General features: G+C 45.1%; 1 protein-coding gene across 1 annotated transcript in view; it reads right to left on the bottom strand.

The window, feature by feature from the left end:
- Positions 1–13,655, bottom strand: part of DDX55 (DEAD-box helicase 55) — a 345,960-nt gene that overhangs the window by 228,989 nt on the left and 103,316 nt on the right. Inside the window, exon 6 of the mRNA XM_069619685.1 lies at positions 4,098–4,247. Coding sequence (XP_069475786.1) covers positions 4,098–4,247 — 150 coding nt within the window. The remainder of the gene's footprint in view (positions 1–4,097; positions 4,248–13,655) is intronic.

The raw sequence follows: 13,655 nt of genomic DNA, 5'->3' as shown, positions 1-13,655 counted from the left end.
GAATATGAAGTAGCAGTAGGTAAAAGCCAAGAATCCCACTTGGAGCTAATGGCTTCCGCTGCTATACTGACTACTGTATGCAGTATTTGGGCAGAGAGACCTAAATTGCCAATAGGAGGCGCGTCTCTAAGCATAGCAGGCAACTGATTATTTAAAGTCTGAATAGAACTATAACAAACATTGGTGGCGGCACTAATAGGATATTCTACGTCCATTATACCAATGTTACTGGTTTTAGCCACTTCACAATGATGGCCACAGATTGGCTGCTTTTAATAGTCAAAGAAAGTATGTCCTGTGCGCCTGTGGACAAGAGTTTATTCATCAACCCACAATTGCCCACCGTTGAAGGCTGTAAAACAAAGGGACAAGGAACATACAGCCATTTATCCAGAGGTCCAATACCATGACTGAGGGGCTCTTGCTTATCATTAATACTTGGCAAAACTGCCATGAATTGTCTCCAGATTAACTTGGGTTCAACTGCTTCAGAGGACGACCCTGTGTCAGCTGTGTATCCAATAATGTATGTACTTTATGGTTACCAGACATTTGGTCGAAAAAAAAGGTCGACAGGACAAATGGTCGACACCATTTGGTCGAAAACCAAATGGTCGCATTTTTTTTTTTTTGTATTTTCACTTTTTTTGTGGGGGGGGTCCCCCTAACCCTCTTTTTTTTCTAAAAAAACAGTTTTTTCCCTAAACGAAAACCTAAAAAATATATATATAAATAAAAAAAAATTCAACCATTTGGCTTTCGACCAAATGGTGTCGACCATTTGTCCTGTCGACCTTTTTTTTCGACCAAATGTCCGGACACCGTACTTTATATGTCAAGGTTTGCTTCTGCCATCTTCTTAAGCGCCTTTGCGTGTGACCACCCCTCCCAAATCATCAGGCGGCATGTTGATTCAATGATTGGCATTTTTGGCATATCTAACTAAGGAAAAGCAGCAAAGACTTGATATACAAAAACCAATTGACTAATCTTCCAAGTGGGAGTTTGTGGAAAACCCAACCAACTGTGTGCGACTGATGTCAGTAAGCATTGCCGAAGTCAGGAGAGGCTGGAAATCAGCAAAACACAATCTGGCCAATATTGCAAACACCAGAAGGGTGCTAATGCAAGGGATGTAAACTCTGGAACTAAGTGCCCACATTATATACAACTTATGTTACAAGCTGAGATGCCCACACCTTGTCGAAACCCGGGAAGAGGTAGAAGGAGACCAGTCAGTCTTTGGTTGTTTGTGAAATGGGGAAACAAGAATGGCAAAAAAGGCTGTCGTCCTGGGAACACATATTCAGGAGGTGAGGAATAGCATTTACAGAAAAGTTTTGAAGAGCATCAATGTGAATGTTGTCTTCCCTGAAAAGGTGTTGAAAGTCTTGACAGTGTCATTTGCTGGATGCTGTGAAGCTGTTGCAACCTCTTTTCAGTTGACATGGACTATAAAAAGCACTTGTTGTGAAAAGGTGTTCAGGTAGGGGAGTACACCTGAATGGAAACCCTTTGGAGATTGCAGGCCTGGCAAGAAAGCAGGCCAAGTGGAAGTTGAAGAAGTGCTACAAGTTGTTCCTGACAGGGACATTGTATTCTGTAGTGGTACTGGAGAAAGAGCCAAACAAGGCTGTTGTAGAAATGTTATATTTCCTGGAATTGTTAAAGTGGCAAATCATACTGGCCAATATAAACATTGCTGTTATTGAAGAACTAAAAATCCAGTCAAAAAATAGAAGAATCTCATCATCTATGTGTTGAACTTTCTGTTGACAAGTTGAAGTTACATCAGACTATATTGGAACTCTTTTGGGAATCTGGATTTCCTTGTGTTCTTTTTTTAACTGTAAACCAGAATCACATTTAAAGCCTGGTAAAGGGGAGTTTGCCCATGTTGTGAAGAGAGACTTTGTTACTGCATGAACTCAAACATTATTGTTTTCAACTGCAATGCATTTCCTTGTTTATTTTTTGTATTTTTAAGTGTGAGGGACATATATCCGTTGTTAGAGTGTTCCCTTTAGTTTATTTTAGGCAGGGAAATCCTGGTCACGGTAGGGATAGTGAGGTGTTCATCCAACCTAATATTCAAATAAAATTACATTTGTTGAGAAAACATCACAACGTGGTCCGCCTCACATTTCTGACCCCTCACATCATCCACTTAAGTTCTGCAGTTCCAAAGGGGTTACTAATTCCCTTCTCCTTATTCTTCCTAGTCTCACTTCCCTTGTTCTATTCAATAGACCATATGCAAATAGTCCCTTGCCCTCCAGTGTATCAAGTTCTGCAGTTCTTTTAGGGGACTGGTATTTCCCTTGTCCTTATTCTTCCTGGTTATCAATAGCCTATTTAGGTTCCTCTTCTCCACATTGCAAGTTTCCTAAATCTCTGATACACTCTTCTCTCTTTTAAAGTAGCTCACTCGGCTTGCTGGCATTTCCATTTCCTGCTTTACCTTCCGAGTTCCGGGGCAACATCGGCAGTACCTGCAAGCTCTTGGATTCTCTTTCCTTCTCTGTGCCACTCCGGGGCTTGCTTTCCACAGAGTATCCTTCCTGGATGTGCCGTTCTTGTCTTTGGGATGTCAAGTGGCTGTGACTCAGACTGGGAGCTGCTTACACCCCTGGATGGTTTCGGTGCTGTTGTACGGACAGACTGCCCAGCACTCTGATTCCGTGGTCACGCCACCACTGCTCTTTCTCCTCCATCTTACTTGGCGTTCTTCTGCTCTTGTACGATGGTTGCTCAGCATTTCTGGTTCTGTGCTGGAGTGGCTCAGTCACATGTTGGCTCTGTGTTCTCCCAGGGTTCCACTTTCTTCTGCTCATTTACACACAGGGAGCTTTCCCTGCGTCTCTCGGGTCTTCGCTCTCTTTTCGGTGATCGGCCTCCTCGATGCTCTCGGCCTTCTCTCTCTCTCTCTCTCTCTCTCTCTCTCTCTCTCTCTCTCTCTCTCACTCGTTCGCTCACATCCCTTTTCAGCCTCCTCATTGCAGTCCATTGGAGACTTGGATTTAAAGGGATATGCTTTAATTTCTTGTTGTTCATAATATAACTTCACATTATCTTCATGAGTGTGCTAACAGTTTGTTATATTGCATAAGTCTATATAAGCCATCACTTGGAGGCCATCAGGGAGTTCCTCACAGTACTGGGACTACTTGTCCCCAAAGGGGGGAGCCTCCCCCAGTGAGGTCCCATTTGCCTTGACCCCTAGGAAAGGTTTTGCGAAGCAGGCTCACATCTGCAGCCTCACAGTGGGGGGGTCTCCCCATTGGGGAGAAGGGACAAATTCCCTTAATTTGTCACAGTACCAAAACAAAAGGTAGAGCTAGCCAATGGGTGGAACTTGCTAAAAGCTGAAATGATATAAATCAAGCAGCAGTGCATGTATATTATTTTCTGATAGAAGCATCAAGATGAAATAACTATGGCAGTCTAAGTCATAATAGAAAATAATAATAACAAGCTTTCATAGAGAGCTTCATGCCTATCCCTTCTTGCTTCTAAGAACTTTAATAATTGTTGTTATCTAATTTAATGGTACTTTATACACCTGTGACGGATGAATGGCTGAGCAGACACTTTTGGAATTTTAACCAGTGAGCGCAGGTCACCCACATATCCAAGGCAAAAGCTTAACTTGCTGAAGGAGTCCATTACGCAACACATAGCGAAGGGTCAGATGTCACCTAGTAAACTACATAATATTTTGTAAATATATAAAAACACAACACATGTTGGATGCTTTATAAAATGTAATGTATCCATCTATGCAGTCCTACGTAAAAACTCTCACATTCAATCTAACATAACAACTACCGTTTGATGTGGTGAGTTTACAGAAGAGATAGACTTAGCACATGGAAGAGGTTATGTTAGACATCATACCCAGTGGCAGACCAGAATTATTTTCTAACCCAAGATACTATCCATCTAAAACTCAGTACAGTGAATCTGCTCGGACAGCACCAATCATTACCCTCCAACTGTGCTTTTATTCGGGTAGAAGCATGCTTTGGTTTTCACTGTATGCAAAACAAATTTCAAACAGGAGCTTTTATGACATTATTGTTGAATTTAAAACGTACCTCGCTTCAAATCCCATATCTAGAAGTCGGTCAGCTTCATCGAGTACAAGGACATCAAGGGTTTTCACACGGCTTGGCAGGTCTAGTCCTTCGGACTTCCTTCTGAACATATCCACCAAACGGCCAGGCGTGGCAACCATAATATGACCGCTACAGAGAATAAAAGGAATTCCTTGTTCATTGATTTATTATTGGTTTAATTTTTGCGTAGGAAACAGGAATAAACAAGCATTTCAAATACACACTAAACATACATTCACAAAGTTTGAAGTTGGTGAATCCGTGTGCAAGGTGTATGCTTTGAGCAGTCTCTGCCAAATAATATTCTGTGTCCATGGAAGTTCAGAAAGTTATCAAAGTTGGCCTTTCCCTACTACAAAGCTTGCCTAGAAGGATGGTCTAGTAATGCTTTTTGTAATGTGTATCCTGTATATCTGTTTCAATTCGGCTCTGCTCTCTGGTTTAATTTATTACTGTAGGCAGCTGCAAGCCCTCTGAAAAACCTCATCCCACCAAGAGTATATTAGGAAATGAAGGGACCATTACGGGTTTGGAGGAATTAGTTGAAAATATATCTCAGAACTGAATTTTCATTACCACCGCTAGCAATAGCAGCGTCTCCCCCTAATTGAGATGCATTATTCAAGTTTTTTGGAGATAATACTGCAAGATACACATGCAGGTAGATATCTTGGTTATGGTTTTACAAACCAAAAATCTGACAGATCTGTCAAATAAGTGGAAAGAGTCTACTGGCTGTATTTACCACTATCAGCCGTAGGTATGCCCCAACTGCATCAATGTTTCAAGCATCTAAAGTTATGTTAAAGGTTCTTGTACCGCGCACTGTTGCCACCTGCTTGGTCTCATAGCACTCTGGGGGATCTGCAATGCAAGGCTGGGTTTGTTATTCAAAATGAGCGGGTGAAGAGCAAGAGAGCTGTGATGTGCTGTTGGCAGCTTCAGTTTGGAAAAACCGGTCACTGAGCATAGGTGCGTTTTCAGTTGGTAGGTGTCATGTTGTGTTGAGGTGAGATTGTGTATGGCTTGTTTCCTTGTTAGGGTGTTGTGAAGTGCGTGCGGTTTGGGGTGCTATGGAGATATGGTTGTGTTTAGTTCAGAGTTTGAGAAGGCTTATGCAGAGGGATGAGTTTTTAATACGGTTAGTGAGTGGCAATAGCTTTCCTACCCCAACGTTGTGACTAAATGCGACCCATATCCCTCCCTGTCGTTCATTCTAGTGCAAAGCAATTACCACCCCACACAATCCTCCAGGAGAGATGCGTTCCCTGTATCCGGAACTCAACCCGTGTGCTGCACAGTTTCTGCCTCCCAACCCATTCCTTTATGAGTGATGCATTTCACACCCTCTGCAGTCCATTTAGGTGTGATACATTTCCCTCCCCTGTTCGCCCATCCCAGTGAGGGACGCTTCCCAATTTCAGCACTAGGTGCAGCCCTCCAGATAAGGTGCGTATAGTGCCTTTTAAGCATGTAATTGTAGCCAATACGGATGATTTTATTTTCTACTGCGTACCGTTTACGCTGTATTAATTCATTTTAAAAAATTACTTTCCACCATTAGATGGCACTGTAGCATTTCTTTTGTCGTCAACAGCATACATGTTCATACCCATAACATCTAATAGCTTTGTATGGTAAAAAGCAAAGTTTACTTTTATGTCTTTAGTTGAATGTTCTTTAACCATACATAACAACACAGTGGAGGTTTGTGACGAATCCCCAAACCTAAGTGAGTGTATGGCAGAACTTACTTTTTAGGTGTTTTTAAAGCACTGAAAATAAAGTGGGTAAATCAGGATGCTTTGCCTTTTGCATCTTATAGTTTTCCATTCAGGATGGGGAAAATAAAGATAGTGATATTATTTCGGCCCAACATTCTGCTATAAGGATTTACATGTTGTCATGATGCTTTTCTATGAAATTTGTTTATTTTGGAAACTAAACTCTATAGGACAGTATTACTGTAGGTATTGACACCCAAACTTAAATTTTTGTTCAAAGTAAAACGTGGAAGAAGGTGGCTGTGCCCAAATTGAAGAGTGGGTTAAAATCAAAGATTCGCTGTTTAGCGCAAGTGTGTGATACTGGCCAAGTAATGTAATCTCACCCTGACTTCAATTTCACAAATTGGAGTGCTTATAAATGATTAAGTTTACACCCTTACAATAGGACCGTTTTAATAAGTATAGGGACACATTGGTGTATCCTGGTACTCCTCTGCTAGTGGTTCGAATACTGCTGCATAGAAAAGCATTATTGCTGAACTGGCCCTCCCCCAGTCTTGTAACACTGGATTTGACAAGCAGACATAGTCTCACCAGCCAGTCAGTGCACCAGAGATTCTACTATAGCGGACTGTGCTAGAGCCAACATTACATTTTCTCCCCTGTTGCTCCCAGCCACTGAAGTTTCTTGGGCCGTCCAGAGTACTGCCCCACACTCTGCAATGTCCTGTTTTGTTATGATATTGAGTCTTTCATTGCACACCATCACAGCTGGTCCAATAGCACAGTGAGTAGAGCGCTCTCTTTGATATCTGTGCAGAGCATGCTGATGCAGGTTCGAATCCCGGCAGGGCCAGACTGAGCCTTTCATCCTTCCGAGGTTGATAAATGAGCACCACCCACCCTGGGCTATAATAAGCAGTGCACAGATACCTGAGGGTTCGTAGCGCTATATAAATGCCAAATTATTATTATTATTATTATCTGCCATTTTCACACATTCTAGGACCTTCAGGATATGCAAGTAGTGGGTGTTTTAGACTCAAAGGAGAGAGCAGTTAACTGTAACATTGAAGCTGCACTAGAATAGTCTTCTTACAATGGTAAATGAAGTTAGATGCCCCTAAACAAGTAAGTTTGCCACTCCTCCACAGTCTCTGAAGTTAGTGCCTCTCCCAACATTTGAAGTGTTAGCCCACACCTACATTTTAGCCTAGGTGCACCCCTGGAAGTGCACACTTGCATTTTGTTAGGCGGAGAGGTGAGCCTTTCCCCGAAACTGGCGGCGTTAAAGTTTTACTGTGTTTGTTCAGAAAAATGTACTTGAACAAACGCAGTAAAACTTTAAAGCTGTTACTTTCAAGAAAGTCCTCCATCACCTCTCTGCATATTGCGCTTTAAAATATACTAATCGATAGTTGGTCCCCACACCAGACCATGGGGGAAGGTGGGTTGAACAGTGAGGGCAGAGCTTCTAAGTTTGCCCTCCCTATTTTCTGAAGAGACCCCTCGCATCACGACTTAATTCTCCCCCCCACCCCGAAATGTAGGTTTTGTTGCGCCCATGCATGGGAGGGCAGTCAGGTAGGTCGGCTCACTCTAACAAGCCACCAGCCACCCCCCACTGCTCCCCCACTGTGCTGAAATAAAGGGGCGGGAGCCAACACATCTGCAATAATTCCTTTCCTTGCTGCACCATGGCCCGTTGCTAACCTGCTCTGTAATGTGTAATTTATAAAGTTATGCTGTCTGTAGTAAGACGTGCGCTTGCTGTTGGGCTATACCACGAGGGATAGGCTGTTACCCCATGCAGGGATGAACAGTTCCATTACCCTGCACGAGAGATGCGGGCAGCCCAGGAACTGAACATATTTGCCATTAGCACATGCAGGGAGGCCATGTGCCACTGGCACATGCAGAAAAGAGATGCTCAGTTAGCATGTGCAGAGAGGAGGCTATGCCAATAACATGTGGAAAAGGGAGTATGTGTTCTTACATGGCACTTTTAGCCAAATTCCTTCAGCCTTTAAGCACTGTGTTAACAGTTATAATCCCATTTCGAATGCTACTTGATTTATTACAGCAAAACCGAGCCGAATGCCAGGGGAACACTGTTGGGCATTGTGTTGGGGGCTGGCGAGGACGTGTTCGAGTCAGGTTGAATAAGGAAATGGGAGGGGGGGCAGGGGGGAACATTTTAAATCGGGTACACATTTGGCCACAGTACATTTTGTCCATTTCCAGCACTGATAGTAACTTGTCTGAACGGTCATTCTTCATTATTGCATTTCTTGTAAGAAAGAAGCGACTCCTCTGCGGTCTTCCCTCTGCGCCACACCCATCAAGGCTGCGTCAGCCCTCCACGTAATTGGAACTTAGCAAGTCCAGGCTGCCCTCCTGCCCGGTAGCTTTCCACCCTTTCTTTGGATGCAACGTTAGCATGTGCTTTGCCAACATTAGCCTCTGCAGAAGGGAGTCCTGCCGTTAAGACTGGAGAGAGGAGATGTGCCATTATAGCATGGGCAGAGGAGATGCTACGTTCGCACTCGCAGAGAAGAAATGTCCCCTAGTACGTACTTAGTAGAGATGTGTCATTTGCACGTGCCAAGAAGAGATGTGCCATTAGTATGGAACAGAAGTGCAATTAGCATGCAGAGCCGAGAGGTGCAGTTAGCATGTGCAGAGACAGGATGTGGAGTTTTCACATGCTAACTGCACATCCCGTCGCTGCACAGGATGTGCAGTTAGTACGTGCAGGGATGGGATGTGCAGTTAACATGTGCAGAGACGGAATGTCAATTAGCATGTTCGTAGAGAAGGCGTGTCGTTAGCATGCACATCTCCTCTGTCCACATGCAAGCAGTTAGCATACATGTACAGAGAGCTGTCCCACTAGTATGTGTGCAGAGAAGATGCACCATTAGCAGAAGCAATGTGCCAATAGCATGCGCAGAGAAGAGATTTGAGGTCACTATAGGTAGAGATATGTCCTGTCAACGTGTGCAAATATCAGGATGGCTAAACAGAACGTTTTCTATCAATATGTGAAAACAATGTCTGCCATTAGCATATGCATAGAGGTATGCTGTCAGCATGCGCACGTTGTAAAGGAGCAATTTACACATGCAAATGACACAAATTTGCTCTTCAAGTGCTGCAGCACATCTCTGAAAATGCTGAAAGGAGATGTGCCTTTACCATGTGCACAGAGTATGTGTCGTACTTGTAAGTATGTGTCAAAGAGATGTGTAGCTAGCATGTTCAGGGAGGATTCATCCCATTATCAAGTGGAGTGATGTGCTGTTACTATGTGCTCAAACGGGATGTGCCGTTTGCTTGTGGAGTGACGGGCTCTGCGCAAGCCAGACAACTTTGATCTACAACTGTTTTGGTCTATGGGTCCGATTTTACGTATGCATTGGATATTTGTGTTGGATACGTTTTATTCTCTTGCAGAGGAGAAAACTAATTTTTACTCACTTGAAATTGCATTTACTCTCTAATTTGAAAAATCATGCGTAAAATACACACACCTCAAAATCTTATCTGGAGCACTGACTAGGTGAGATACACATCTAGTCTCCAATGGTCCCTTCCAAATGAAATGCCTCTTCCACCCCCCGCCCTCCACCCCGGTGCAACACACTCCCCACTCTTAATACATCTGGGTGTGCTACAATTCCTGTTCCCATCAGTCTATTAGGTTTGATGCATTTCCCACCCAAATTAATCCTTCTCGATTGGCCGAGCATAGGGCAGACGTTACACCGTGTCTCGATTCAGGACGTAGCAAGGGTGATAAAGTTTAGCTATACTATGATAATATATAGCGCCTATACACAATGTGCTTCAAAGCGCATCACGGCAAGGGAGAGAACAAGGGAAAAATACAATGACATGCTTACAGGCCATGAACAACAAGAATGTGAAATTAACTATCGTACTCAGCCTGGCAACATTTCAGATAGAGCAAGTGCAAAGGCACAGATAGGAAGGAATGGGAAACAGACAGGCTACTACCGTGCTAGGCCTAACGACATTTCTGATAGAGTCGGAATTTTACAAGAGGAGAGGGAGAAGGGATGAGGAAGGAGAGGAACAAAACAAGCGACTATCGTACTAGGCCTGACGACATTTCAGATAGTGCTGGAAGGGGGGCAGGAGGAGAAGTATTGGGAGGACTGGGGAAGACAAAGGTTGTTGCCATCATACTAGGTCAAGGGACAATTCTGATAGAATAAGTGCATAGAAAAGGGAGGAGGGAGGGAGAAGGGAGAGGAGGCGAGAACAGAGAATAAACAGTGAAAAAGAGCAGAGAAGTAGAGGGGAGAGTAAATACAGTTGCAGAGTTAAGAAAAACACAATGTTGCAGGGAACAAAGAATGTAGGCAAGAAATCAAGAAGGGCACAGCATGAATCAGGGCCACCCTGAGTGTGAGATCCCAGGGAGGTCCAGCATGAGAGTGGAGAAGGTGAAACAACAAGTCAATGTATCCATAAAGCCAAATCCAAGCATTGGCAACAGGTTGGTGATGGTGAGATAATAGTGAATATACTATTAGACTGGATGCTGAAAGCGGCTAACCTGCACATATATGCTAAATTCAAGAGTGGCTAATTTACACAAATAACGTATATGCTGAATAAGGCCGGCCTATGCAGGTTGGTTAAATGCAGGTAGGAGTATGGTATCAGATTATACGTATATGGGAATTTCCTCAGAGTACTTTATTTCGGTTGTTATTTCGGTTGTATTCCCCTCTCTTCAGGCTTGTTTCTCTTGCTGGGTTAGGCAAAATACAAGCTTTGGCTACCTTAGACAATTAGGCTACATGCAGACTTTGGCTACCTTACACACTTGGCTACATGCAAACTTAGGTCGGACAATAGGACTACCTCATACATTTAGGCTAAATGCAAAATATGACTACCTCACACAATTAGGCTAAATGCAAAATTTGACTTCCTTGTGCAATTACGTTCGATGTCTTCAGGTATATGACACTAGGTAGTGTAAGGAAGGCATGGTATCAAAGTAAGACCACAGTTCAAGGGTGTTCATTGAACCTCATCAAGGTGAATAGGGGGAGAAGGCAGAGGGAAGCAGGGAGAGATGGCTGCCAGGACAGAGGAAGAGAGACACCAAACTGCCTGAACCAATTGCTAAGGGGTTGCATGGGGGATGGAAAAAAAGCCAGAAACAAAGGACTGCCTGCAGCACGAAGGCAGGGCACTCTAGAAGCAGACCAGCTCAAAAAACAGTTTGAGAGTCAAAGGTAAGCACCAGATCCATTTCTCAAAATACCAACAACTAGCTCAAAAAACAATTGCAAAATACACACAAATCCCTCCAAAAGGCACCCAAAACCAAGCCAGAAAATGGATTAAAATCAAATTAAGAAACTCACAAAGCATCAGCCAAGTCCCAAGACTGCTTACCAAGCGGTCTCTGTGCAGGGGGGAGGAAACAGGGAGGGATGGCGAGTTACTCATATGTTTCTCATTTGCACAGAATGTATTCACTACATCGAATGAATCCACCATGGGTGAAATCATTTCACCCAACGGCAATCTCATTCAACTGGCAATCTTCCTTCCCCTGACATTAAGCATGCTTTATTCCATTAAACCCAGTGTTGAACAATTTTCAGCCTTTAAGACCCATTTATTTAATCTACTATTTTACCAGTCACAATGCACAGTCACAAATAGGACTAGCGAGTTTTGGGCAGTGCACCTTCCTTGTGTCTAGTATGAAACAAGTTACTTACTTGTAACTGTTGTTCTCCAGCATGGGTCTGGCATGGATTCACATGCTCATGAATATTCCCCGTTGTCAGGCTGGGAATCCTCGGTAAAGAAAAAATCAGTTTCAGTTTCGGTTCTGAACTATCTTTCTACTAATAACCAATCACTGGTCTCTGGGTCAAACTGCCCCCAGCCAATGACTGCCCTCTACCTAAGCCCCTCCTCCGGCAGCCATCTTCAGATTTGGTAGCACGTAAAGTGGCAGTGTGACCAAGTGAAGAGCCGCAGAGGGGTAGGAGGGAGGGTTTGCATGTGAATCCATGCCAGACCCATGCTGGAGAACAACAGTTACAGGTAAGTAACTTGTTCCTTCTCCAGCATGGGGTGTGACATGGATTCACATGCTCATGAATACAAGAATACATAGCAGTACACACATGCACAACCACGGGAGGTGGCAAGGCTCAACATTAAGCATTTCATCAACTCAACATTAAGCATCTCTTACCTCCTCACCAGGCCCACCTTCAGGCGAACAGGAAGCGCAGCACTGCCTGGCTGACTCTGGACTCCTCCCTGGAATCCTGGCCGACGCAGTAGAATCTTGTGAAGGTGTGCGTAGCAGCCCTGCAGATGTCCAGCAGGGGCACACCAGATAGGAACGCCATGGTAGCAGCGATTGCTCTGGTCGAATGGGCTCTCGGACGGCCAGGCAACGGTCGGTTTGCCAACTGGTGACAGTGCATGATGCAGCCAGAGAGCCATCTGGAAATGGAAGCCTTCGAGAGGGCCTTCACCTGGTTCACAGTTCCAAAGTTCACAAACAGCTGTGATGTCATCCGAAAACTCTATGTGCGGCCCACGTAGAACTTCAGCGTTCTAACTACATCCAGCGAGTGCAAAGTCCTCTCAGCCGGCGATGAAGGCGACGGGAAGAAAACAGGTAACACCAAGGGGTCATTGAGATGGAAGTCCGACGGCAGCTTGGGCATGAAGGAGGGTTGCGTCCTCAGCACCACCCTCGTATCATGAAAAGTCAAGTATGGGGGTTTACACGAGAGGGCCTGGATCTCTCGCACTCGTTGTGCGGAGGTGGTGGCGACAAGAAACGCCGTCTTCCACGACAGGAACTTCAACGGTGCCGAGTGCAGTGGCTCAAATGGTGGCCCCATGAGCCTGGACAGCACCACGTTGAGCTCCCACGCCGGGGCCAGAGCCATCACCGGCGGGAATGACTGGAACAGTCTCATCATAAACTCCTTCACCAGGCGATAGGACCAGAGAGACGATCGCCCTGGGGTCCTGGAGTAGCGGGAAATCGCTGCTAGATGGATCTTGATGGAGGCGTGCGCCAGGCCCGCCTTGGCCAGCGACCGTAGATACTGCAGCACATGAGGGGCCATAATCCGCAGAGGGTTAATGTTCTGTGCACAACACCAGACAGAGAACCTCTTCCATTTGTGTTCATAAAACTTGAGAGTCGAGGGCGCCCTGGCCTTTGCAAGCACCTCCTTGCAGTCCGCCTGGATATCTTACCCTCCAAACTCTAGTGCTGCAGGAGCCAGGCCTCCTCCAGACGCCAGATCATGGTTGAGGAAAGCGCCTCCTTCTCTGGCGAGGAGATCCGTGTTTGTCGGCAGTTTGACTGGGGGAGACGCTGACATGTCCAGAAGGTCCAGGAACCAGATCTGCCTGGGCCACACCGGTGCAACGAGGATCATTCTGCACCGGGACCGTTTGAGTTGGTTGATGAGTCGCAGCAGCAACGGAGGGAACACATATAGGAACAGGCTGTCCCAGGGGAACGAGAAGGCATCGCCCATGCTCCCCGGCTGGGGAAACCTGCTGGCGAACCTCTGGCACTTAGTGTTCGCGGCCGCCGTCGCGATCTGGGAATTGCCCCATCGTCAGAAGAGGATGTCCACTTGATCCTGCCGTAGTTCCCACTCGTGGCACAAGCGCAACTCCCTGTTGAGTGCGTCAGCGATATTTTTTTTTTATTCCTGCCAGGTGGAAGGGTACCAGAAACATCCCTTAGGCTACGGCCCAATGCCACAGATCC

Source organism: Ambystoma mexicanum, chromosome 10, assembly GCF_040938575.1.
Source record: "Ambystoma mexicanum isolate Mex_15411 chromosome 10, UKY_AmexF1_1, whole genome shotgun sequence".
In the NCBI taxonomy this organism is placed as follows: Eukaryota; Metazoa; Chordata; class Amphibia; order Caudata; family Ambystomatidae; genus Ambystoma; species Ambystoma mexicanum.
The sequence above is the reverse complement of the archived record's forward strand: the minus strand, read 5'-3'. Positions and strand labels throughout refer to the sequence as shown.